This window comes from Helianthus annuus, chromosome 3 (assembly GCF_002127325.2).
Source record: "Helianthus annuus cultivar XRQ/B chromosome 3, HanXRQr2.0-SUNRISE, whole genome shotgun sequence".
In the NCBI taxonomy this organism is placed as follows: Eukaryota; Viridiplantae; Streptophyta; class Magnoliopsida; order Asterales; family Asteraceae; genus Helianthus; species Helianthus annuus.
Window position 1 is genome coordinate 163416447 of NC_035435.2, and position 25988 is coordinate 163442434.

At 34.0% G+C, this 25988-nt stretch overlaps 3 protein-coding genes, 1 long non-coding RNA gene and 1 other non-coding gene across 10 annotated transcripts; 3 read left to right on the forward strand and 2 right to left on the reverse strand.

Annotated features, from left to right (window-relative positions):
• The first annotated feature begins 1472 nt into the window (after positions 1-1472).
• On the forward strand, positions 1473-5397 carry LOC110930497. Of its 5 annotated transcripts, none has more exons than XR_002587869.2 (10): positions 1473-1682; positions 1780-1881; positions 2807-3157; positions 3291-3389; positions 3955-4087; positions 4352-4493; positions 4610-4622; positions 4718-4803; positions 4884-4959; positions 5048-5397. It is a non-coding gene; the product is annotated as an uncharacterized LOC110930497 (long non-coding RNA). The 5 variants fall into 5 exon arrangements; XR_002587871.2 differs by having other exon boundaries at positions 2807-3017; positions 3083-3157; positions 4884-5397; XR_002587870.2 differs by having other exon boundaries at positions 2807-3017; positions 3100-3157; positions 4884-5397.
• A 3390-nt stretch (positions 5398-8787) lies between these two features.
• Positions 8788-13507, forward strand: LOC110930496. Its single transcript, XM_022173807.2, has 3 exons — positions 8788-9142; positions 9209-9277; positions 13089-13507. Exons 1-3 carry the CDS (start codon positions 8864-8866, stop codon positions 13482-13484), a joined length of 744 nt encoding a protein of 247 aa, XP_022029499.1. The 5' UTR covers positions 8788-8863; the 3' UTR covers positions 13485-13507.
• A 12-nt stretch (positions 13508-13519) lies between these two features.
• On the reverse strand, positions 13520-17180 carry LOC110930495 (anamorsin homolog). Of its 2 annotated transcripts, XM_035987685.1 has the most exons (9): positions 17035-17162; positions 16689-16751; positions 15643-15790; positions 15368-15525; positions 15200-15286; positions 14941-15100; positions 14152-14288; positions 13888-13962; positions 13520-13780 (listed from the first exon to the last, which is right to left on the reverse strand). In XM_035987685.1, the coding sequence occupies exons 3-9, from the start codon at positions 15776-15778 to the stop codon at positions 13742-13744; spliced, it is 792 nt and encodes a 263-aa protein (XP_035843578.1). In that variant the 5' UTR covers positions 15779-15790; positions 16689-16751; positions 17035-17162; the 3' UTR covers positions 13520-13741. The 2 variants fall into 2 exon arrangements, with proteins under 2 accessions (XP_035843578.1, XP_022029498.1); XM_022173806.2 differs by lacking the exon at positions 16689-16751 and having other exon boundaries at positions 17029-17180.
• Positions 17181-18915: 1735 nt separating this feature from the next.
• On the forward strand, positions 18916-18987 carry TRNAC-GCA. Its single transcript has one exon. It is a non-coding gene; the product is annotated as a tRNA-Cys (tRNA).
• Positions 18988-20353: 1366 nt separating this feature from the next.
• On the reverse strand, positions 20354-25686 carry LOC110930494 (serine/threonine-protein kinase BSK7). Its single transcript, XM_022173805.2, has 11 exons — positions 25390-25686; positions 24473-24691; positions 24072-24289; positions 23663-23798; positions 23418-23551; positions 23023-23128; positions 22863-22948; positions 22497-22685; positions 21803-21955; positions 21572-21685; positions 20354-20871 (listed from the first exon to the last, which is right to left on the reverse strand). Exons 2-11 carry the CDS (start codon positions 24549-24551, stop codon positions 20629-20631), a joined length of 1458 nt encoding a protein of 485 aa, XP_022029497.1. The 5' UTR covers positions 24552-24691; positions 25390-25686; the 3' UTR covers positions 20354-20628.
• Positions 25687-25988: the final 302 nt, after the last annotated feature.

Consider the following 25988-nt stretch of genomic DNA (forward strand, 5'->3'; position numbering starts at 1 on the left):
TAAAAAAAAGGAACTTAAAACAAAAGAAATGTAAAGGGTTATAAAAAATATAAATAACTTTACCTTTTTTTCATTTTTTTACTAATTGAATAGAGAATTTTTTTTTATTGAACTAATGGATAGATGGGTAAATAGTAGTTGAATCGGACCGGCCGATCAGACTATAGCTAGATCTAGGTTGCAGTGGTGAGCGGAGGGGTTGAAGGTTGTGTGGTGGGGAACACAAGATTATAATAATTATAAAAATGTATAAATTTAGATTATGTAAATGAAGATTATAATAATTATAAATATTTTAGAAAGAATAATTATTATTCAACTAACCGTTTTATTAATTAATAATAACTAGTAGAATATCCCGTGCGTTGCGGGGGTACGACATGTTGTAAATTAAACTCGATTAAAATTATTGGATAAAAAGGACTCGTGGTGAAATGTAGATAAAAACACTTGTGATGGTATATTCACAAATCACCAAAAAGATACATCGTGAATTAAACTCGAGTAAAACCGTGACACATCCAAATTTGTTACAATTAATAAACAAATTTAATAAAAAGAATAAGATACGGCTACAAGTATTCTAAAACTAAAAAAGTATAGAAATGTATAACATACAAATCGTTGAATATATTTAATAAAAGCGTAATAAAAAGGTGTTTTGAGTGTAAAATTCATGATTAGTTAATTTTCTATTAGGTTTACAAAAATTAAAGATAGGTTTTACGTGGCTAAAGTGTAAAAAAGAAAACTTTTGATGATCAAAACACTAAGAAGATAAAATTAACAACCAAATTTGAGAGGGGGAATTTGTAAAACCAAAACCTTTGCAGTTAAAACATAAAATAAAAAAGAATAATATTTTGTCTTGTATTATACTTACAAATGTCATAAAAAGAAAAGTTAAACAATATTGGTGTGAATAGCATTTTGGTAATTAAAAACAAAATAAGGACTATTAGGGTGAAGGAGTTGCATGCCTAAAGGGATTAGGCAAAGTTTTCCCCCACCTAATTACGTTGGACCATGTCCTCAGAAAGATGGAACTCTAGTAAATCATGCCTAATCTACTCTTTCCATGTCAGTTTGGGTCTGCCTCTTCCTCTCCTCCCCTCCACAGTAAGAGTTTCCACTACTCTAACTGGTATCGTCGTTTGCCTCCGCTTCACATGCCTAAACCATCTCAATCTCCCCTCGTTAATCTTATCTGATATATTAGTCACTCCCAATATTTCCTTAAAACGCTCATTTCTTATCCGATCTAATCTCGTGTGTCCACACATCCACCTCAGCATCTTCATCTCTATTACCTCCATCTACCATTTAATCACTTATTTATTTGATTTACTCTCACTTTTTAGTCAAACAATTTATATATGATAAAAAAGAAAGTTAATGAACAGTGATATTTATTATTAAATTAATTAATACCTATTAACTTAACTTACGTGACTTATTATTGTGCACGTGTTTCACCCTCCTTTCCTTCCATTTTCTCAAAAGAGATATACAGGCACAGAGAGAAAAGGGAGAAAGACAGAGGCGGAAGACAATAGAGAGAGCCGGAGCCGGCGAATCTCCGGCAAACGACCCCACGCGTGCTCGCCTCACACCCACAGAGACGAAGTCGTCGAGTCTAGGGTTTCCCGGCTAGGGTTCCGATCAAGTTCTCGCCATTTCTGGTTAGCCTTTTTCTCTTTTCTCTTGCATGTTGGCTATTTGGTTAGATCGGTTGTCCATGAACCTTAATCTGACGAGTCATGCTAATCTGATGAGTAGGTTACCTGCGGTGAGGTTCCGGCGAAGATTTCGGTACCGCTCGGATTGGGTTAGTCTGTGTTGTTCGCTATCACACTTCATCATCAGATTCGGTCTTGTCCGGTGAGTTTATTTTGTTTGCTCTTTGTTTTCATGTGGTGCTTTGTTTTGGTTTTTGGTTGAAGCAAGAAATTGAATTTTGATCTGGTGTGGAAGTTTTTTTAATAAATCGTATTGAGTTAAAAAGAAATTGAATTGTGATCTTGTGGGTTTAAGTTTTTGGATAAATAATATTGAGTTAATGACATTTGAACCCTAGAAACATATATCATAACTTGAGTTTGAATCTTAGAAACACGGTTTGATTTAAACTTTTCAAGACTCGTGTATGTGTTAATAGCACATGAATTGAGCTTGGTTTAATTCAGTATATATATTTTTGAGCTATCAAGTTTTAAATTGATGTTGCTTAATGTAGTGTATTAATTCTGATGTTCAACTATTAGAGAGTTTGAATTTGAATTGAGCTCCATTTTTTTTCAAACCTGTGTTTTAGTTTCATGTAGATAGCACACTCCACCATCAAACTACCATTCAATAATGAAGTAAATATGCATTGAATCTTTATTACTAAAAGATAAGCTATAAAGTGTCATGTAGATGTCTGAGACTGTGAAGTGTGTCTAGAGACGCCTCAGCGCGAGGCGAAGCACACATCTGTTCAGGCGAGGCTAGGTGTAGGGCTGCAGAAATTTTTTTAGAGCATTCTACTTGATAAGATTACAACGCATCAAAGTTATGAAAATCAAATCTACCAACAATTTAAAATATAAAATAAAACCCTATATAAATTTTAGGCAACTGAGCTTTCTGATACAGGGTAGGAACAAGTGTAGCATGCTTTCTACAAAAAGAAAGGTATCATAAGACATTGACTCGTCAAGATTAACTGCTTTTGAAATCCGAATTTTTGTATTTTTGCATTTCCAAAAGAAGTGATCGAGTAGCTATAATAAAACTGAACAACTTCTATTTATTTTTTGGGCAGGTCATCAGGCGAAGCGGGTTTTGGTGATCATATAGGTATGGCTCTGGAGTAGGGTTTGTTGGTGAAAAAGGCAGTCGACCGATGCATTGTTGTTGTTCAGGTCAAGATTGAACTGTGTGTACATGTTTGCTCTACGTACAGGTATTGTATATAACACAGGTACAGTGGGGTTATGGATTTCGTGAAAGCCACACTTGAGAGTGACACAAGAGTATGTTTTATGTTATCTTCCTTTCAACTCATTATTAATTATACTGTATAACATCGGTCTATTAGTATTATTTTTTTCTTAGGTGCTCGCTTCCGAAGCTAGAAGAAAACATAAAACCAGGGGCAACACAACTTCTGCAGGTTATTTGAACTTTTCTTTCTTTCTTTGTTTTTCTTTTTTTACTATAAATATTAAAATGTATTATTGTGAGTGCACAAAATTTTCCTACATTTGTGTCGCATTGAATCATATCCATAATTTAAAATTTTCCAGGTTTATTTGGAAGTCAGGCGGCCAAAACAATTAGAACTATAGATACAACGATTAACTGCTATTTTGCAAATTTCCCTTTACATAAAGAACTATCTACAGGTAATTTATACAAAAAAAAGTGGCAATTTGGCCCATTTTCATATGACTGGGTCGATTTAGGTTATATGTGTAATTTCTAACGTTAAAAACGGGTAATAAATTTGAAAGAGAATTACGTATAGAAGGGTGTTTTTTGTAGGGTAATGAACCATGGTTAACATTTCACATTATGATAAAAGGGGGCATATATTAATGTATATTGTTAATCATCTTCTGGTCACTTTTGCATAATGGATATGTAAATAGAGTCTCATATTTTGGAATGGCTCAAAAGTGACCAGAAGTGTATATATTTAATTCTTACAACTTATTATATGTCTTAATTCATATATTTGGATTAGTAATTAATTATGTTCAATACATTTTATATTTATATGATTCAAGAATAAAAAGGAAAAAGTGGATGTTTGTGTACCCACCCACCCAAGCAATTTGATTTGTTTTGTTTTGACCCGTATTTAAAAGTTAGTCGTTATTACCAGAAACCATTCCAACCCAGTACCCAACCAGGCGACCAACCCATTTTAACAACCACATATATTATGTTTATGATTAAATTGTTCAGGTCCAACAAGAATAGAGTTTTCTCATCGACTAGAAAAGGTGGGAGTGACCTTGAGCCAGTGGCAGAGGAGTTGCCAGCCAATCATGAATTGGCTCAACTTAACTTTCTGAACAGGAATCGTCACCTGAATGATGTATACTCCTACTTATGACCTCTTATGTCTCTTTATTCATACATAGATTGATTAGTGTTATAGTAATTTTGTTTTCTTCATCATGTTCGATACATTTTTTATATGTAAGACTCAAAAAAAGGAAAAGGAGAATGTTTATTGGGCCACCCTACCAATTTGCTTTGACCCATATTAAAAGATATCCACTATTACTAAAAACCAAACCATCGTGACCCAATATCCAAGCAGTCCATTTTAACCATCTCTTATGGTATATTCTTATAGGTTTTAATTGTCCGGATCCAATAAGAAGAGAATTTTCTTATTGACTAGAAAAAGTGGGATAGACTTGGACCAACAGCGGCAGAGTTCAGTGGTCCCAGTTTCAAGTTGACTCGACTTTCTGAAAATGAATTGTCAGCTGAATGTAATGGTTCATCATTTGGTTAATTACTTTTTCATTATATATTGCACTTAGAATTGAACCAGTCGTTTCTGTTTCTTTACCATTAGACTGAAGGGTTTACTTTTTATTTCTAACAGATGGGTCAAATAGGTAAAAGTTATTTCTAGCAGACTAGTATGTTTAATCATCTGTAGATGATCAACTTGAAATGCCGATGTGGAGGGTTTACTTTTTATTTCTAACAGATGGGTCAAATGGGTAAAAGTTATTTCTAGCAGACTGGTATGTTTAATTCAGCATCGAGATGTCCGCGTTTGAGGTTTGATCAGAGGTATCTCTATTCAGACTGTTCAAAATCTACATAAAACTATAAAGAAGTCAACGATGATATTCTTGATTGAATTGCAACAGTCGACTTGATAGAAACGCACTGGAGGATGGGGTTACACCAACACTGAACAAACTCACAAGTCTTGGCAAGTTATGGGTAAAATATGTATTCTTTTACAAACATATTTGACTTTGATTATTACTCGAGCTTTGATATTTTGCTCCTCTTGTCATGTCATGATCAGCATTATGGAATTTGGATCACTTAAAAGGAGGCTACCAAAAACCTTATTCAATCTATTTGGAATTCAACAAGTGTAAGAACAACAAAAACCATCTGTAGATGATCAACTTGAAATGCCGATGTGGAGGCAATGGAAGGTATACAGGTGAAGGTATTAGTGACACGAAGAAAACTAGGTGTCCGGACGTATGAAGCAAATGGAAATGAAAAAAAAACTTTTGTGATCTATATATAAGCGGAAGACTGTATATATTAAAACCTATGTATTTGTCTTAAACGCCCCGTTGAAACATATCAACATCCCTTTGTATCAACTTCATTAGTGTAAAATGATCAACTTCATTAGCGCAAGTAAATTTTAAACCGAGAATGATTCGGTTTAGCGCGCCGCAACACGCGCAGGATATAATACTAGTTACTAATCAAATTAGTTATTTTTCAAAAAAAAAATTATTTTGATAAAATGTTTGTTGGTTTTTTTTTTCTACATACTATATTAAAAATGAAAAATAATTTTAAAAAGAGTTTCTTAAGCCAAAAGAAATACCAAGACAAAAACAAGGCTCCAATATATTTACACACCTTGGTTGGTGCAGATAGCGAAGAATCTTACATCATGCCAACTAATACGAACACATAACGAGAAATCTTACGTCAAATCAAATAATACTGAGTTAACAAAAGAAATGGTATGATAAAAACACAAAAAAAGGCTTCCAATATATTCACACATCTCGATTGACGCACATAGCAAAAAATCTTACATCATGCCAAATAATATGCCGCTCATTTCGAGGAATCTTGCGTCAAATCAAATAATTTGATGTGTGTTTTTATATACACATATATAAGAGAAAAAAACTAATTTTTTCGTGAGAAACTAAATATTGGACATGTCCAATACATATTGCCTATATATGATACTACAACACATGTATGCGGCTAGGGCTGGCAATTTTACACGAATACACGACACGAACCTACACGAAGTTAACAGGTATCGTGTACGGCCTTAACAGGTATCGTGTACCAAACAGGTAGACATGAAATTACCTGTTAATTTTCGTGTATTAACAGGTTAAATACCTGTTTACCTGTTAATACCCGTTAGTACACGATAAGAAATTAAATTAAATAAAACTCATTAGCCATGTGCGTGTGGATTCCTTAATTCCTTTCTATTTTAATTCCTCATTCAATTAAAAAAAATAAAACCCTAAACTCCCTTTGAAACTCACAGATAGCATGTCGTGTTCGTGTGTTTGTTCATGTTAACAGGTATTAACAGGTAATTTTCGTGTATAACAGTTGAACAGTCGTGTTAACAGGTATTAACAGGTAATTTTCGTGTATATCGTGTCGTGTTCGTGTTTGAAAAAAAGGACACGATAAGTTATCGTGTCGTGTTCGTGTATGGGACTTCGTGTATCGTGTCTTATCGTGTCGTGTCTTATCGTGTACGGGTATACACGATATGCCAGCCCTATATGCGGCATAGATTACACTTGTCCGATAATGAGTTTTCTAGTTTTTTCACAAAGAAAGAGTATCATCATGATCTTTTCCCTATACACACATATCACTTGTATAGGCTTATACAATTCATATAAGGTCTCGTATTTAACCATGCCAAACAATCTATACGACTCGTGTAAAGGGAATATGAGTCATATACATGACATAAAAACACTTATGTAACTATTGCGGCCATGGTTTCTTCATATACGACTTGCATCGTATACCATTAACAACAAAAAATCATTTCAGAAAAATCACAATTTTTAAAAATGTAAAAAAAATTTATTAAGAGAGAAAGTAAAAACATCCATACACATATTTATATAATATGAAAAAGAAAGGTCGGTGGTTTCCACCAGCATTTCTCTTTTCTTCTTTATTATATATTTTATATTATATTAATATAAATAAATGATAAGTTCAAACTTTAAAACGAGACCTACTTATATTCATAGAATTTTGACTTTCATCTCTATAATAGAATTTGCAAAGAGGTATTGGTGGAGTGTTTGGGGAAAAATTTAGTGTTCTTTATGACCTAGGTTCGACTCTCACTTCTTTTCATTATTTTTTGTTGCATCCAGTTGAATGGCAAATACGGGTGGCGTCGGTTCGTCTTGGATAGGAGGCGAAGTTTTACCGATTATTCCACTGTCGTGTTTTCGGGCGGGTGGAGGTCGGGTTTCCACAGATCTAGGAGAGTCAAGGGGCTGGCGACGGTCGAGTAGTCGATCTTGGCCACAACGTCCGATGTCACAATAGTTGGCACGTCGTTCCTTGTCTTTCAAAAAAAATCTCTATAATAACACTTTCGGCTAACCAATCAGTTCAATTATTTAAACATCGAATATATTAATTGAAAACCAGATCATGCTAATTTATTTATATAATCTTAAAGACAAAGGTCGGTGGAGGACCTTTGTCTTTTAAGTCCTCAACTTTTATAAAAATATACACTTAGCACCTGTACATTTATCTTCTTTCAATTTTCATATATTACAATTATAATTCCTATATTTTTACTTTTTAACCCCTATACTTATAGTTCTTTCAATTCACTCTCAAACTAGGTAACTTATGCATTCACTTTTAACTTTTGGTAATTGACAACTTTGAACTGCCAATTTTTTCTACTTAATAACTTAACGTCTCATTTTATTTGAATTGCTTTTACGAGTTTAGACCATAGCGTCACACATTAATATACTTTTTATCTATGTCTAACCATATTAATGTCTAAATTACTTTTACGATTTTACACTGTTGTCTAAAATATTGTTACAACTTTACACTGCAATGAGCGAGCCCCCCCACCCCATATATATATATATATATATGTATATGTATATGTATATATATCTAACGACGTTAATTTCACGAACGTACCGTGTGTAACAAAGTAAAAAACGTATGTTAATTTCATCATTATACATTGTAACCACAATGCTTATATAAGTTACACTGAGTTTGATCGGATACGTCAAACACGTGTTTTATGTGGTTAACACATCACATAACGTGTCGTCAGCTATAAACAACTAAGGTGCCGCCAACATAACGCGTTGTGTATTGCAGTTTTAACGTACATGTCGTTTTAAAATTCACGTTTCAACGTCAATGACTTACGTTTTGACATAAACTTTTTTCTCAAGCGAGTCTGGTAAAAAATAATACGATATATACTTATTTTGTGTACGTTTGTAAACTGTATTTGAAAGCAAGTCGGGTCAAATATAATACGTTCTCATTCGACGGCGATGTAATTTTTTTAAGTAAAGAGTCGGGTCAAATATACAGTATAAATACGAGTTACTTTAACTTTTGACGCCGCCGCAACGCGCGGCGGGTCAAAATCCTAGTATATAATCAATATCAAGAGAAACTTTTTCAAGTTGTGAGAACTTAGAGAACTCCGTCTTCTAGGAAGAGTTTTGCCCTCATTTTTTTCACATCCCTAGATTAAAAATGTTAGAAAAAACCATTGTAAAAAAACTTTAAAAAATTTCAAAGTGGTGTTTTTCAGCCACTTACAGCAGCAGTAAAAAACTGATGACATCACTTTTTACAGCATTTACGGTTACCGTAAGCCTGTAAATAAAAAAAAAAATCAAGTTTTTCTTTAAAATTGATTTTTTCAAAAAAAAAATTGACCTTTTGAAAACCGAGCTTTAATATAAGTTTTCATCTTACCTAGGACTTTTATTTAAATACGTAAATATTCACCCCTTTTACGGCTCCACAAACAGGGTAGAGTACAGCACAGGTGCAATCACACCACTCTGCCCACTGTCACTCTAAGATGGGTGACTGTGCGCCCCTATTCTCAAGCGACTGTTCCCCTTCATCACCACTATCTCTGCCCGAACCCCAAAAGAAAAGGAAAATGATCCTTTACGACGACGACGAAGAAGAGGTAAACCAAGTCTCATTGCCACTACAAGAAGAAGATGAGGAAGAAGACGAAGAAGTTGGAGAAAATGTAAAGCCGATTGGAGATATAATCAGGGTTTCTTTTATTGAAGGTTACAGAAGAGACCATTACTATGGGTTTCAAGCTAATGGCGCTTCTTACGAGCTCGTAAGTCGTTTCGTTTTCTGCCCATTTGGTTATATGATTTTATTTGTTTGTGTGTTGGAGTTGCAGGAGGATGTTGTTCTTGTAGTTCCTGATGAAGTTGGCATCAACATGAAGCCTTCTGTGGCTATGATCAAGGTATGTTTGCTTTATTATTATGTTTTTTCTTCGATGTTTTTCATTAGTATATAACAATAATTACCATCAAAATCTGTTTTTTTGTGACTTCTTTATGTGTTAAAAAAACGCAAATACGGAGTGATCGGAGGGTTTAAGCGAATTTTTAAGGTGGGCGATCGGGATTTTAGCCTGCAATCAACCCGGTATGAGCGTTGTAGATGTGTTACTCGTTGAGAATAGGTTCCGAGAGAGTGTAAGTTCGTTAGTCGTTCCAATAATCATAAATGATCTCATTTATTTTATCAACTAAGAGCATCTCTAACGTTGGATGGAGACGAATCCTGCACCCAATTTTTTAAAATCAGGCTTTTATATTGTACCGGATCTACCTCGGGCGTGGTTTAACCGGTACAACCGGCTGGTTTGAACCAGTTTTTAAAACATTGCCTACACCCATAGGCGAAGGATAGTGGGTGCCCGGGGTGCACCCGCCCACCCCAATATTTTGGTTAGAAGTGTACAAGTTCCGATTTTTCGTCCGAAAATTTTAAAATTACATAGGATCCCCCCCCCTCCCCCGATTATTTTTCCTAAATTGTATATCCTAAATATTTATCAACTTTGTATATAAATGATGGGTAGTTTGGTAAATATTATTTAGAACTATTATTATTTGACCCAATTTGAATCGAATAGCCAACCTGACCCCACCTGAATCATAACGATAGGAAAAAAAATTTTGGGTCCCATCACTTTACGCCCCCTCGAAACTTTTGCTCAAGCTCCGCCACTACCTACACCAACTCACCACCCTCTCTCCTCACGCTACATCTCTCTTGTCAGAGGTTGGTTTCTCTCCCCTATCTCCTCTCTTTCTTTTCCCACTCAGATCATGCGCAGTGGTAAGGGTGAATAATTCCCCCACTCTTGGGCGTTTTCCGCCATGTGGCAGTACAATCAGCAAGGGGTATTATTGGGCATTTTTCAAAATTGGTGTAGTGGGGATGTGTGTATTATGTTAAAAGGGTGTAGAGAATTAAACAAAAATAAAAAACCTAACAAAAAAACTATTAGCCAAGAAAAAGGAAGATTAAATGTGATTGGTCCTTCAAATTTGGACTTAGTGTTATTTAAAAAACGCCTAGAGGGAATTTTTGATCAATAACGCCCAATAATGCCAGGGGGTGGGGAGGGGGCGTGTTTGGGCGTGATTGAGGGCAAACTTTGAAAAAATCACGCCCACTACGCATGGTCTCACAAAACTCATCTAATTCTCTCTTCTCCCATTGAAATTTCAAACACACTATCCTCTCTCTATCTCTACCTCACCCTTCACTTGGCGGCCATATCGTTTCCGGATGGCAATCCCGTCTAGGGATGAGCATTTGGTACCAAGTAACTGTACCAGTTTTTCGGTACTGAATTGTTTTCGATACCGATTTCGTACCAACTTTTTGACGTTTTCAGTATCAATATTTTCGATACCGATACCGAATTCATCCCTAATCCCATCTCCCGTTCGAGCTTGCTCCAATGTCATGGGTGTATGCGTCATTGAACTTTCACCATTTTTGTTCCACCTAAGCGATACATTACCATCCTCATCCATCTTTCACCCTATTTTTCAACTATAGAAATGCTCTTTTTTCAACCTATTTAAACAATTATAAAGGATGTATACTCTAAATGCATAAGGGACAACACAAAAGATATGGGCAACCTTTCACCACTCACGGCGCGTTAACCCTGGCTTGGGACACCACTAGCACGGCCAGCGCGTGGAGTGGTGTTTCCCACGAGCCGATCGTCCACCTTGACAATTCTCAGGGTGTGACAAGAACATAATACATGGTCTAATAGTATATAAGGTTGATTATTTTGTTTATAGTATCAACTTAATTTGTATTTGATAAATTATTAATAATTAATAAAGAGTATAAGAATATATCATAAATATTTTATACTAAAAAATATTAAAATTTCTGAACTTGTTAAAAATACTTGAATAAGTAGTTAAAGTTAATTTTGTGTATTGAAGGCTCTAAATATGTAAAAAAAAATACAAATACAAGAAATAGATCCCATGCTGATCATGATCATCATGTATTGAAATCCTTATCTTGATTTCAAATGTATGAAATTGTGGTTTTTTTTTTTTTTTAATATTGATTGTCTATTAAATTGGTTAAAATAATATACATCAAAATGGTTAAGTTTGAATATATTTTTAGTAATTTTTTTTAAAGAGTGATGGACTAACTTTTGGCTTTGTACATCAAAACGGGAGTGAGTGGTTTATATATACTTTTATAACATTAGGAATTAAAAATAATAAAGTTATGTTGACATATTATTTTAATACAAATAATAAAAAAACCTAGTCGTATTTAAAAGAATATTTTATATTTGAAGTAAAGGAAAATAAATTAAAATTATACTTTAAATATAAAATAAGAAAAAAAAAACCTTAAATGATAACATCATAAATGTGTGATTAGTAATTTGGGTCCAAGCCAATGATGGCTAGCTCAATTGATAAAGATCGCACAAGTTAGTTATGAGGCCAAGGAGACATTTACTTCCTATGACGACAACCGGGGGCCCGAGTGTTAATAACCCCTTTGGGGCGAGGCACTAAGATCGAACCCGGGTATGCCTCCGTGTAGGTTACCTACTATGGACGGATCTAGCATAGGTTTAGGGGTAGCCCGCACTACCTCTCAACTTTCTTGGTGAAGTAAATTTTTAGTGCAATTTTTTTTCTTTGTTTTATGTATTTGCTACTCCTAAACAAAAAAAAAAAAAAAAAAATAGCATGCGTTATCCTCAACTTTTCTTTTAGATCCGTCGCTTTACATTCACGCATGTAGCCATTGCCATACACGCCATCCAAAAAAAAAGGTAATTTGGGTGCCAAGGTGATATTTATTAAAGTGTTAAATATCATTTTAGTTTCTGTGGTTTGGGTTATTTTGTCAGTTTAGTTCAAAGGTTTCATTTTTTTGCTAGTGGGTCCAAAAAGGTTTCACCGTTGTCATTTTAGTCCACTGAGTTAACTTCATCCATTATTTCTATTAATTAGAAGGGCAATTCGGTCATTTTATATGTAATTATATTAACTAAAAGGGCAATTCGGCCATATAAAATGACCGAATTGCCCTTCTAGTTAATAGAAATAATGGATGAAGTTAACCAATTGGACTAAAATGACATAGATGAAACCTTTTTGAACCCACTGGCAAAAAATAAAACATTTGAACTAAACTGACAAAATAACCCAAACCACAGGAAATAAAATAAAATGACATTTAACTCTTTATTAAAAAAGTGATGTTGAAATAAAGTAATTTGGGTGCAAATAAATTGACCCTTACCTTAAATATGGCTACTCTTTTACAACAATAACCATAAAAGTAGCACGAATATTGCATTTTTAGTATGGCTAGCTGTATTCTTTCTGTTTATGTTTGTTTATTTTTATAGTGAATATGATTATGAATTTATGACGTGGTGGTTTACAGTATCTAATACGTTTTCTTTTCATTAGAAAAGGTTGTTTATATTATTTTTACATTTATACACCTTTAAGTTCTGTATTTGCTTAATTATCTAAAAAACTAATAAAAAGATTAACAAAAATGAGAGGATGCTGTATATCAGAAGAACATTAAGTATGTTGTTCACGAGCCGAGACAGCATCAACTCGGGCTCGAGTTGGTTAAAGTATGAGACAAGCCGAGCTGGCTAACTCCAACTTGAGTAAGCTAGTGGCAACGGCAACAGCCGCTTCTGTCTAGTGGAGTGATTGATTTACTGTTTATGTAAACAGGATATCAGTGCAACACAAGATGGGATGATTACCGTGACTGGACAAAGATTTTACCGACTCGAGGTAGCAGTAAACGAAAATGGTAAAAAGTGGAAATCGAGCGAGTCAAGAGAGCTTTTCTATAGCTTCGATAAGACTGAGTTCTCGGCTGACTTGGTTTTGCACAAGTGTCGTGTACACTTTATTCCACCAAACAAGGAGATCCCGCGTGCTAAAGACCAGCCAGGATTCATAGTTCGAAGGGTATATGATTCCAAATATAAGGAACTCACTGAGTTGGTGGATACAGGTTATGATGATTGTAAACGACATGAAATCAACTTGCTTGTTGAGAAAACAATTGTCAAAATCCCTCAATTGGCGGTAACAGACAACGCATCCCAAAATCGTCAATGAATTAATGAAACTGAAAACTGATTCACCTTTTGCTATGAGAAAGATGTGTGTATAGATCATAAACTAAGCGTAACGAGTTACTTTGTTACTTTATTTGCTTCCACGTATATTCCATACAAAGTTTTGATCAAGACCATGTAAAACTAAAAGGCGAGGTTACTGACTTTACTCGATGACGGGAGGTTTGTTTCTTACAACGCAAAAACAGTCACTAAAACTCACATGTGATCTTGAGTATGTCTTCTTTCTTTTGGTCCTTAAAGGTCGGCAGCAAGAAAATTTTCGGATAATGTCACCTGCAACATATAAAAAAAAACATTAGAATCTTCTTTTCTTTTTGCAAAAATGCACGGGTCGCTCTCAGTTAATTGTGGGTCAAAGACTCAAGTTTTTCGATACGTACCTTCTGGCCCAGCTTGAAAGGAGGAAGACCCTTGTAAGGGCATGTACTGCATCTAAATGCATCACCTAATCCACACTGCATTTGCACATGAAAATGTCTTTCTCAGATATACAAGATTTTAACCTCCTAAATTGCGCTAGATTTTGAAAAAATAGCTAAAAAGAAAACAGGTCAGAGTGTGTGAACGACTCGAAACATGAAAGGTGCTCGGGTCAGAGCCCAACCCGGCCCATTCAACCTGACAGTTTTATCAAGAGAACATACACTGCCACAGGCTGACTGCGGGTTTTCAAGCTGGTCCATGGTAACTCCCAACTTTTGTACTTTCGCTTCTTCTTCAGCCCGTCCACAAACACAGTTCTTGCATGCTTTCCTTGTGCTTCCAACTTCACAATCTCCAACTGCAAAAGCATTTTATATAACAAGAAAGAAAATAATAATTAGCGTTAATTATTTAGCAATTTAACTTCACCGATCTTTCTGAGTAACCATTATAAAACACACTATAAAACAACAATCTGATTTCGGTTCACAGGATTAAATTAAAGGTCCGTATGTTTTATAACCCATCATCATCATACTCAGTAAATCCCACCAATAACAAAACTAAGGTAGGGTCTGAGGAGGATAAGATGTTGACAGCCTTCCCTCTACCCCGTAGGCATAGAGAGGCTGCTTCCAGTGAGACCCCCCGGCTCGAAAGTAGTTTTGCATCAAGCCTCGGACATAAGACACATAACACTCGACAATCGGGACAAAGGCCGATTAGCGCATGTACCCTTTTGTCTTTCGGCTATCAACGCCACCACATGATGCATGATTAACCTTCCGCTGCTTTTAACCTTATTTTCACGAAATTAGCAAAATAACGTTAAGATTAGTGCAATTTCACTTTTGCCCCCCGAGGTTATATGTGCACACCACAAACGGGGCGTGCGTATGCTTTATAGCTGTTGAATGGTATTCTAGAATATTTTAGTGACAAGTGAACATTTTTGTTAACTATAAACCAGACTAAACATTTATTTTAAAGATCGAATCTTATGGGATTACCAGGTGGGACCACAGGCTTCTTCAAATCCTCTTCGGATAAAAGACTATCTTCGTCAATAAGATCCATTTCATCGACAACCTGGATTTTTGGTAGGGTTTTCACAGGTTTCTTAAGAGAAAACGATGAACCGATTTTCCAAGAAGGTTTCTTTCCCTTAACCTGTTGACAAGAATACATACTCGATTAATAATTTCTTTATCTCAGTTGACTAGTTGAATAAGAAGATAATAAAGGTAACTGTGGATCCCATTTGCTTACCCCAAAAGACTGCACACCTTCCATCCGAACCACCTCAATATCTGAAAAACCTGCAACTAATAGCTCGCGTTCAAGGGAGGACGATGCCTGCAAAAGTTCAAAGAGAAATTAATATTCAATATTCAAACCCGAGTGTAATTTCACTTTGATAAGTCAATTTGTTTTTACATTATCTTTGGCAGCATTGGTTGTTTGATGAACAAACAGTTCTCCACCAGGCTTCAACACCCGTGAAAATTCCTTAAACAACTTGTCACCCGGGAAATCTTGTGATCTACCCATGGATATGATTAAATCCACAGATGACGAGCCCATTGGCAAAGAACCTGTTACTCGTTATAATTAATTATGACAGAGTTCAGAGGCAATGAATATAAGCAACGTGAAAAGTAATCCGAAGCATCAAGGTATATATATACTGATAAGTGAAGAGAGAAAGGTACTTAGTAATGATGCTTGAGTGATGATAAGAGGGTTGATATCTTCAACTGCTTCCTTTTTCACCATTCTTACAGCACTTCGTACTTCACGAAGTGGCATCGCCACATTCTCTGTTAGTGCTATAACACTACCCTCCATACCTTGTTTGTCCTACAAGTTTTGAAAAACCAGTTAAACCACCCAATTGTGTGTATGATTTTCTAAACTAAAACAAACCATAGTATCAGTGTGCATACATCTATACTATATTATAATACATTTGAGGAGGACGTAATTGTCTTTGAACATTAATTTTAATGAGTTTAAAGTGCCAAAATTGCCTTTTATAAATTTGACTACCTTAATTATCTTCTACACGCATACCAGCTACGTGATTAAATACAAAAAAATAAAAACAATAAATAAAAATTGAATAATATTGATTATAAATACCATAAATTAGTTGGGACCACACCTCCAATTTTGTAGTTATTACATTAATAAGAAAATTCCTTTAGAAATCTTATTATGCAAACAATCAATTTCCTATTTAACTAAATTCTCAAAATCGTTTTTATTATGATTTCAAATTTACTTAATTATATAAACCTTCAAATCTATATGATACTTCACCAATTAATTCTTCAAGCGCTTTACCGGTGTCGGTGTGTTGTGTTCCCAGCCGCATCCAGCGGACACCCTCTAGTACGCGTCTAAACTAAAAACATCTTGAGAAGTTATTCATAAGCTTATAAAGATGCTCAGAGCCCAAAATTCACAATCACAACCATGGTTTGTTCCATGATTCTGATTATAATTATTATTTTCTAATAACTTTTCGTTGAAGATAACATGATTTAGGGTTGTTTGTTTAGCTCTTAATGGTTCAGACTGTTTGTTTCGCGAGCAGATGGTTAATCATTATACTGAGTCTGAATGGTTAAGACCTCTTATCTAAATTGGTCAGACATTTGCCTCTGAACAGTTAAGCAATATACAGTCTCTTAATGGTTCAGACCTCTTACTGGTTCAACACTTATGGTTCACACCTCTTTACTCGAGCACTTACTCATATTCAGAAGTTGCCAAACAACCCCTTAGTTATTGCAAGCATATGATATGCTAACGGAAACACGAATACATAATGATTAGGTTAACAAATAACAATATTACTTCAAAACCCTAACATAACATATGCTTAAACCCAAAAGATATATACAAATTTGTGAAATTACTAGCAGAACAGATTAAACCAATAACTGTGAAATCATAACATTTAACTAAACATTAATAACTGAAATCGGAACCGGCAATTTAACAACAATCGAGATAGCTTATGTGCGGTTGAGCAGTAGGAACAATTGGTGTGTGAAATAAAATATATTAAGTATGATATATAGAGACGTTACCGGAAATTAGATATTTACGGCGGCGATGATGGCCGGAGATCGGAGATTTTGGTCGGAAAATAAGAACCGTTCAGAAAATGTACGCTAATAGTGGAAAACACGCAAAATAGTATTTAACATTTGACTTTAAAGCGTTTTCTAGAAGAAGAAATAGATGTTAAATATAGGGCGGGTCGGTTGGATCGGTCGGTTTGACAGTTTGAATTGATAGTTAAAATGGCCAAATGATATTGGTTGGTTGAATCTACATGGTTGGTTTCAATATTAGTGGACTTTCAACGAAAACTCGACGGGTCAAGACTCTTAAAATCTAAATTGGTAGATGACGAACTATTAAAAATCCAATATTTTACACTAAAAAAAATTCGGAAATTTTCTGTAAAATTTAACACTACTAAAAATACCAGCAGGGCCGGGAACGGCAAAAAATCTCACGTGTAAACCCACCTTGCTCGGGGCTATGTCCAAGTTCAACTCCTCGATCGTCATGAGACCGTGCCCACTGATGCGCGGGAACCAGATGGAATCCGTAAACCCTTGCCCCCGTCAGGTTCGCACCCGAGATTAAAGCCCCGCTTCGTCCTTAACCCAGATGTTCATCGAAAATGGCCAAAGCGGGAATCGAACCTACGTCTACACTAGGGATGGCAAGCCAAACCACTGAACCAAACTCTTTGGAAAAAAATCGAATCCTTTTGATTTAAGACCCATCTAGTTGCTTTGGGTGTCAACGACCCTCAGTGTTAATAGTTTTTGAAGATTATGTTCAATTTTGGTTTCCAAAAAAACAACACACATTTTTTAAGACTGAAAAACTCTATTTGTTAACACTCTAGTAACATTATTAAATTATACCTAACTAGGATTGCTACCCGCCGCAATGCGGCGGGGATTATTTAGTTATAACTAAGTCAATATAGGACCCGCACGTTATGTTAAACCTGTCAAACGGGGAAAAAATAGACAATGTAAAAACGTTCACCCACACACGCACGTTGCGTCGTGTTAACTCGCAAAATTTAGAACGAAATGTAAAAACATTAAACAAAATACGCACGTTGCGATGTGTTAAGTCACAAAAAGATCCAAGCATAAAGCGAAAAATTTGCGGAAAATGAAAACTATAAATGATTAAAGTTGAAAGTAAAAAAAGTTATGAGAACAGATTACAAAAGATAAAAAGTTTTGGGTTAAGAGTAAAAAAAACAAAAAACAAATAGTTTTGGGTTAAAAGTAATTTATGAAATACTTTTGGGTGAAAAGTAAAAAAAAATCATTTTATTTGGAAAACCCCCAAAGCCAACGTTACGACAATCATATGCATAACCATTTTTTCTTTGAAAACCCCCTAAAGCACACCCCGCGTTGCGCGTGGGGCGTAAAACGGTGTGTCAAATAGTACTAATGTCACACAACCGTCATCGACCACCAACACTGACTCGACCTAGGATATGCGTGTTGCGACGAACCTGTCAAACATGGAAAAATAGAGGTAAAAACGTTGAACCACACATGCACGTTGCGTCAAATTAACTCGAAAAATTTAGAACTATACGTAAAACGAAAATTTGCGAAAGATGAAAAGAACAAGTGACAAAAGTTGCGAAGTTAAATTGCAAATAATGAAAAGTTTTGAGTTAAAGTTAAAAAACAAATTATGTAGGGTTAAAATTGAAAAAAGATAAAAACCTTTTGTTTAAAAGTAAAAAAATCAACCTTTTTTTTTTTTGAAAAACTCACAAAGCATAGTTGTTATGCATAAAAAAACTTGCAAACTTATATATATGGAATAATAACATTTTCTGTAACTATTAGCTTGTAATAAAACAGTTAACTAAAATATTATTTTTATTTGTAAGGATAAAGAACGGATTATCTGACACATCAGGGTCCATAGCTCAGTGGTAGAGCATTTGACTGCAGATCAAGAGGTCACCGGTTCGAACCCGGTTGGGCCCTTTTTTGTTTCTCACTTTTTTTAACTTTGGTGTATCATCACTGATGATTCGTGCATTTGTTTGGGTTCGCAAGAAAGCTCGAACGACACTATAAACTTTGTGTATTGATCTTGAAGCAAATATTTTTAAAACGTTCTTAAAATCCTTTCTCCTCCCGTAGGTTTTGGCAACGCACGACAAAATGAATAAAAACCACGAGATCTTTAAATAGGGCTAGCTTAAGGTTTCACATATGTATCTACTAGGCTATAACCCCGTGTATTACACGGGTCGAATAAATAAAATATATATACTAAGTATAAATAATAAAACAATATATCTTTAAAAACCTCCTTTATTGCACGGTTTGAATAAATATAATTTCATATATTAAATAATAAAAAAGTTATATCTATAAAAAACATATTTTACAGGTTGAATAAATATAATTTTATATACCAAATAAAAATGTCTTTAAAACCACGTATATTACACGGTTTGAATAAATGTAATATTGTGTACCAAATAGTAAAATAATACATCTTTAAAAACCTCATTTATTACATAGGTTGAATAAATGTGTATTACACAGGTTGAATAAATGTAATTTTCTATACTATATAATAAAAAATATATATCCTTAAAAAAACCCGTGTATTGTATGAATTGAATAAATCTAATTTTATATATCAAATGATAAAAAGTTATATCTTAAAAAACCTTATGTATTACACGGGTCGAATAAATATATATTTGTATAGTAAATAATAAAAAAAATATATCCTTAAAAAACCACGTGTATTACACGAGTTTAATAAATCTAATTTTATATACCAATAATAATTTTAGGGGCCAAAAGGGTTAGGAAAAAAGACGTTGGGGTCAAAAAGGGTTAAAAAAAGACGTCGAGTGCTCAGATGTTAAAAAATTCTTTTTTGGGCTAAAAGTGTAAATGTGATATAACCACAGGGGCCAAAATCGTAATTTACTTTAATATCAAATTAGATAACTAAGTTTGAATTTGAAGTAAATAGATAAATATAAAAGTAACAATTAAACTAAATAATATTTAGTAGGAGGATTATCTATAATTAATTAGAGAAGTTTAAACTAAAATAATAATTATCCATAAGATAAGGCATGACCTAATATGATGACAAGTGTCCTCAATATGGTTTCTGGTTTCTTTTATTATATAGTTTAGATTTAGATAATCCTATACACATACACATATAATAAACTAAACATCAGTATAAAACATTATAAATCAACAATGTCACAAGAATATATAGTTATTACAGTTTTATATAATTTAGTATACCAAGTTTATGAATAACTTGGTTTTATAGAAAATATTGAATACTCAACTTCACAACAACACGAAAAAATTAACCAAAAAAATAAATAAAATCCATTCCAATTCAATCCACCAAAGATTTTGTATTAACATCAAGAAGAAAAAAGGTTACTGCCTTCCTCAAAAAAAAACAAGAAAAAACATGTCATTACACCACCCCCTAATTTTTTTTAAATAAAAAAACAAGACAGTTAAACAAAAAAAAAACCAATTTTACCAAAAAAGTGTTGCAAACAATTCACCATAAACAAAGAAATCAAACTCTTCTCTCTGCAACTCGTTGCGAGTAGCAGATACACCGAGTTCTCAAGCAGCTTCATGTTTCTCTTCAAGAACAGTGCCTTCTCTGAGTGCAATTTGCGCTTCGTTTTCCCTCCCCAGCGCAAATAAAGCGGCAGCTTGTAAGTAGGAAGCGATATGCCATATTGGAGATATCACTTGTGCTTGTACAGCATCGTTAAGTGCTTCTTGAGGATTGTCACTCATTAAATGTGACAAACTTCGCCGTGCAAAAACTGTTGGTGACACCATCGTTCCAACATCGATGAACTACAAACAAACCCAAATAAAAACATCAAACATGAGAAGTTGTCATCGGTTTTTTTTTAATATGGTTTACAAGTAAACGTGTAATATTTTGGTATGGGTTGGATTAGAGGTGTTCAGAATTCGTTTCGAATTCGAAAAATTTGAAATTCGATTTAAATCAATTTGATTATCATAAATTCGTTTCAATTATCAAGAATTCGAATTCGATTCAATTCGAGTTCAGTAAATCGAATACGAATTTATAATTTTAAATGCGATTTTGTTCAAAATTTGAATTAAAATTATACATATTTATTTATTATTTTTATATATAATACATATATAAGTTTTATTGGGCTATAGTATAAATTAGTCTCTAAATTTATTCCAAGTATTAAAATAGCCCCTTTCGAAACCCATTAAAAAGCCCATAACTTAAACGAATTTATTACATATTTTAACTGAATTTGAATCAAAACAATTTAATTCGAATTTATCTGAATTCGATTCGAATTTTTAATTGATATAAAAGTTAATTCAAATTGGGATTTCGAATAATACGAATTCGAATCGAATTGGCTAGTTCTTAATCGAATTCGAATTCAAGCAAAAAAATCGAAAAATTCAGCATTTCGAGAATTTGCTGAACACCCCTAATCAATTTTTTTGATTTTTTTTAATAAATAAATTAATACGGAATACAAAAAACAAGATAACAAACCTGTGTATAATAGTCTATTGCAGCTTTGAACTCTTTATGGCGAAAAGCAGAGTCCCCTTTTTTCTTGGAGTTCAATGTGTCATGTATTTGATTAGTCCACATCCCAAATGACAGCTGCAATCCATCAACACAATCAACAACATTCATAACCAACTTCGAACGTCAATGTTAAACATAATACCCTTATTAAATTTAACAAAATTTCCATTAAAAAAAATTCCTTAAACAGACCTCAGTTGCAGCACCCTCATCATCTTTGTACCCCAATTTTTCCATAACTCCATGTATGAACGTTAAATCGGTTCTTAAACATGCTTCTCCAAGAGCAGTCAACGGCATAGCCGACCCACCTTGTGCGATGCCCATTAATACATGAGATGCCACCTGCATATGCATATATAACAAGTTATAGAAAATAATCAAAGTTATAGTTATTATTATTATGGGTAAGGATACTGTAAAAAGTGCTCAAAGTGTGAGAAGTGTAAGAAGTGTATTATAACACTATATATAATACTATATAACACCATATAAACACCATATAACAATATGTAACACCATATAACACTATGTAACACTATATATCATTATATAACAAATATAACACTATACATCTATCATAGACATGCTATCAGACAACCTATAGTGTTATATTTGTTATATAATGATATATAGTGTTACATAGTGTTATATGGTATTATATGGTGTTACATATTGTTATACGGTGTTTATATGGTGTTATATAGTATTATATATAGTGTTATAATACACTTCTTACACTTCTCACACTTTGAGCACTTTTTACAGGATCCTCTACCTTATTATTATTATTATTATTATTATTATTATTATTATTATTATTATTATTATTATTATTATTATTTTGTGTGTGTGTGTTTAATTATTATGAGTAAACATATATTACCTCGGTTTCCTTTTGTACGGGAATTAAAGCAGAAACCAATGATCTTGGATTTGGGCGCTCACGTGGCTCATATTGCAAACACCTTGAAGCTAACCGTACTAATTCGGTTCCATCGTCATTAGAGAATTGACCTTCTAAGCATGAGTCAGTAAGCATTTGAAGATTTCTGTCTCTTATCAGATCAAGCGCCTGATAATATTTCGAGTATTAGACAAGCACTTTGACAGTTTGACTATTGGTTAATACGCCCTTTAATGATTACAAAACGATATTAATACGCTCATATAGTCAACCAAGAAGTTAACGATAATAATAGACAAACAGATCATTTCTAATGTGCACGTAAATAAAGGTGAGAGCACATACATGGCTAGGTGGAATATGTTTTCCGCTTAGAAGGTCAAGCAAAAGAGTACCAAAACTGTACATTACACTTTCTGGTGTTACCCTTCCTACAAATCCAAGAAAAAAAAATAAGAAAACAAATCGTATGCGATTATCTGTTAAGAAAATATAAGGTTAATACCAGTTCTCAGATATTCAGGAGGAGTAAATGCTAAGTTTGTACTGTAACTCTTGCCGTCCCTACTGTTCTTCATCAGCCCAAAGCAAGAAAGCCTTGGATTTGCATCCTACAAAGTGTTCCGAAGAGAATATAAGAGTGTTAAATAGTGACCAATAGCTGGACCAGTGGCGGATCTTGCCCGTTGAATGTCCCAGGGCCGAAAGACACGGGCACTAAAAAATGCCCGGGCCGAACGTAGTATATATAAAAAGTTTCGATCGAAATGCGGAAAATTAGCACTACGGCCGAAAAACTTGCCAGGGTCGTGGCCCTGGTACGGGCCTTCTAAGAACCGCCCCTGAGCTGGACAAAATAGAAAAAATATATATATAATAACAATAAAGGTAGAAACATACATCATCAAAGACGATTCTATAGGCGTTAAGATCATGATAAAGAGCACGTCCTCTGCTAGTACAATACTCTAGAGCTTCTGCAAGATATAAAGCCACCCGTAATCGCATTGCCCATTGCATAGGTTGTGTTTCCCCTAAATCAAGATGAAAACAAATAAAAACCTCAACTTCAAAAATGTTCATTAATTAAATTTCTGAAAAAAAAAAAAAAAAAAAAAAAAAAAAACTCAGTGTCACTAACTTACAGTGAAATAGGTGTTTTGCAAGAGTCTCATGTGGCATAAATTCAGCAACAAGTAATCTTTCATCACCTTCGCAACAGCAGCCAAGCAGATTAGCTAATCTAGGGTTTCGAAGCTGGCCAACCGCTCTTGCTTCTTCCTGTTATAATACACAAATATCATTATACGCATGGGCGAAGCATAGTTATGTTCCGAGGGGGCGCCCGCCCCCACGAACTTTTCGATGCGTAGTGTTATGAATAGTACTTTCGTATAGAAATTTTTTAGGTATATACGTTTCCGCCCCCCGGTTTCGGAAAAATTGTGGGTGGGGGGGGGGGGGGGGGTCAAACTTCGCCAATGATTATACGATATATTTACATGAATATAAACATTTTGCGTAGAAAAGTATACTTATATGTAACGTATTTACCAGAAACTGCCTAGCATCAGGCCAAGCGGATCTATTAAACCGTTTGACAGCAATTCTTCTTTGATTTGCCAACTTCCCTTTGTAGACCACATTAGGGGCTTTTTCTCCATGTTCAGACACAATATTTTCGATAGAAAATCCAGATGTAGCTGTTCTTAGTTGTTCAATAGAATACTCACGAAATGCTGGCAGATCACTCGCCTCACCGACCTCATTTTCTGTCAAAAATATTATAAACATAAAAACATCAAATCCGCTAATCCTATTAGACTTGTTTCCTTTTTAGTTAAATCTTTTAGCTTAACCACTTGACCCGTAAAAGATTAAACGTAGCCCATGTCAACCCGTTTGTTGATAAAAGAAATGAAACTGCAACGTCTAAAAATGAGTTTTTCACTTACCAGCATTACCAGGGTCAGCTACAACTCCGTCTTGCACGGTATCACAACACGAGCACAGTCTAGAAAATTCGCAGCCCATGATTTCAAAATCGATGTCGGTAGTTGACCTTTACTTGTAATCTTTAATTTCTCGATATAAATAGTTATAATAAAGATTCGCAAAAAAACTCTACAGCTTCTTAAGGTCTCAAAATTCTGCTTTTTGTAGCATCACAACACCTAGTAAGATGCATTGGAATACAAATTAGGGTCAACTATAAACTGTTTAAAGAACACAATTCTTGAAAAGCTCCGAACGAAATTAAAAACAAAATTTTTTCAAAAAAATCCAAGCTTTTTCCTAACTTAAAAAAACCCAAAGCAACATCATTTCGAGTATTAAGGTTTCATAGTTTAATTCAGATTCAATATCAGCAAGATCTTAAGTATGCATCTGTAAATTCCACTAATCTCCATAAATGTATCATTCCCATAACAAAACACTTAAATTAGCATAATCAGAAAATTGCAATTACAAGAATCTAATTAGGGTTTCAGAATTTTATAAAAAAAAAACCTCATAATTAAAAAAAAAGATTCAAGAACACATATAAACTAAACAATAAAGTGATCAAAAAGATGTAAAAGGTAAAAACTTTCTGCTACTTCAAGCCTCCAAATCAACAAATTTCAACCAATTGATCTACAAATTCCCTTATTAACAACTAATGCAGCATGCCCACCAACAAAATCAAGAATCAAGAAACTAAAAATTCAAAATATCACATTAGGGCTTCAACTTCAAAGTTCAAGATTCCAAAAACTACAACTTCAACTTCAAACCAAACAACACAAAAAAAAAAAAAAAAAAAAAAAAAAAAAAAAAATCAAATCAGAAACACAAACATTAACAAACATCAAGAAGAAATCTTGCAAACCTTTGGTTTGAAAATTGAAATTACAGGCAGCAGATTCTTGGACCCAGTTGGGTCAAAGACTTCAAAAAGACAGCTTGGTCTGTCTTTCAAGATTCTTTCTCTCTCTTGGATGATTGAATCAGAGATGAAAATTGAAATTGAAACTGGGTTGAAATGGGAAATCTTGAAAGCATATGTTTGTTTGTTTGATAAATAATAATAATGATAAAAATAATAATTAATAATAATGAGATGTATGTATGTGTGCAGATCCCTTTGGCATTCCAAGTGTGCACACACACGATTACTGTCCTGGATTTATCAACTTTCCACCGACAAGAAAACCTTTTTAACTTGCTAATTGTCTTGTTTGACTACCCCATTAGCCATAACTACGTGTTTAAATTCAAATTACGGACAAAAAAGTACGTGATTAAACATTGAATACTTCTATGTAGTTTCTACCATAAAAAGTGTACATAGATTAAAAAATTAGTAGGAGGAGGTATTAACTATTAATTAAAGTTTTAATAAACAAAGTAGTGTAGTTTTGATAGTCCTAATTAATATGCTTTACTAATTAAATCATAAATGGGTAAGTGTTAGTTCAGGTGCTCTTC

Bases quoted from the DNA above. Each gene is read 5' to 3' on its own strand.
- LOC110930496 (XM_022173807.2), top strand. From the start codon at position 8,864: ATGGGTGACTGTGCGCCCCTATTCTCAAGCGACTGTTCCCCTTCATCA. The intron at 9,143-9,208 runs GTAAGTCGTTTC...TTGGAGTTGCAG, and splicing joins ATGGCGCTTCTTACGAGCTC to GAGGATGTTGTTCTTGTAGT. The intron at 9,278-13,088 runs GTATGTTTGCTT...TTATGTAAACAG, and splicing joins CTTCTGTGGCTATGATCAAG to GATATCAGTGCAACACAAGA.
- LOC110930495 (XM_022173806.2), bottom strand. From the start codon at position 15,778: ATGGAGGGTAGTGTTATAGCACTAACAGAGAATGTGGCGATGCCACTT. The intron at 15,287-15,367 runs GTAAAAACAAAT...GAACTTTTGCAG, and splicing joins CCAATGCTGCCAAAGATAAT to GCATCGTCCTCCCTTGAACG. The intron at 13,781-13,887 runs GTACGTATCGAA...TATATGTTGCAG, and splicing joins CTTTCAAGCTGGGCCAGAAG to GTGACATTATCCGAAAATTT.
- LOC110930494 (XM_022173805.2), bottom strand. From the start codon at position 24,551: ATGGGCTGCGAATTTTCTAGACTGTGCTCGTGTTGTGATACCGTGCAA. The intron at 23,552-23,662 runs GTAAGTTAGTGA...ATCTTGATTTAG, and splicing joins TGCAAAACACCTATTTCACT to GGGAAACACAACCTATGCAA. The intron at 23,129-23,417 runs GTATGTTTCTAC...AACACTTTGTAG, and splicing joins ATAGAATCGTCTTTGATGAT to GATGCAAATCCAAGGCTTTC.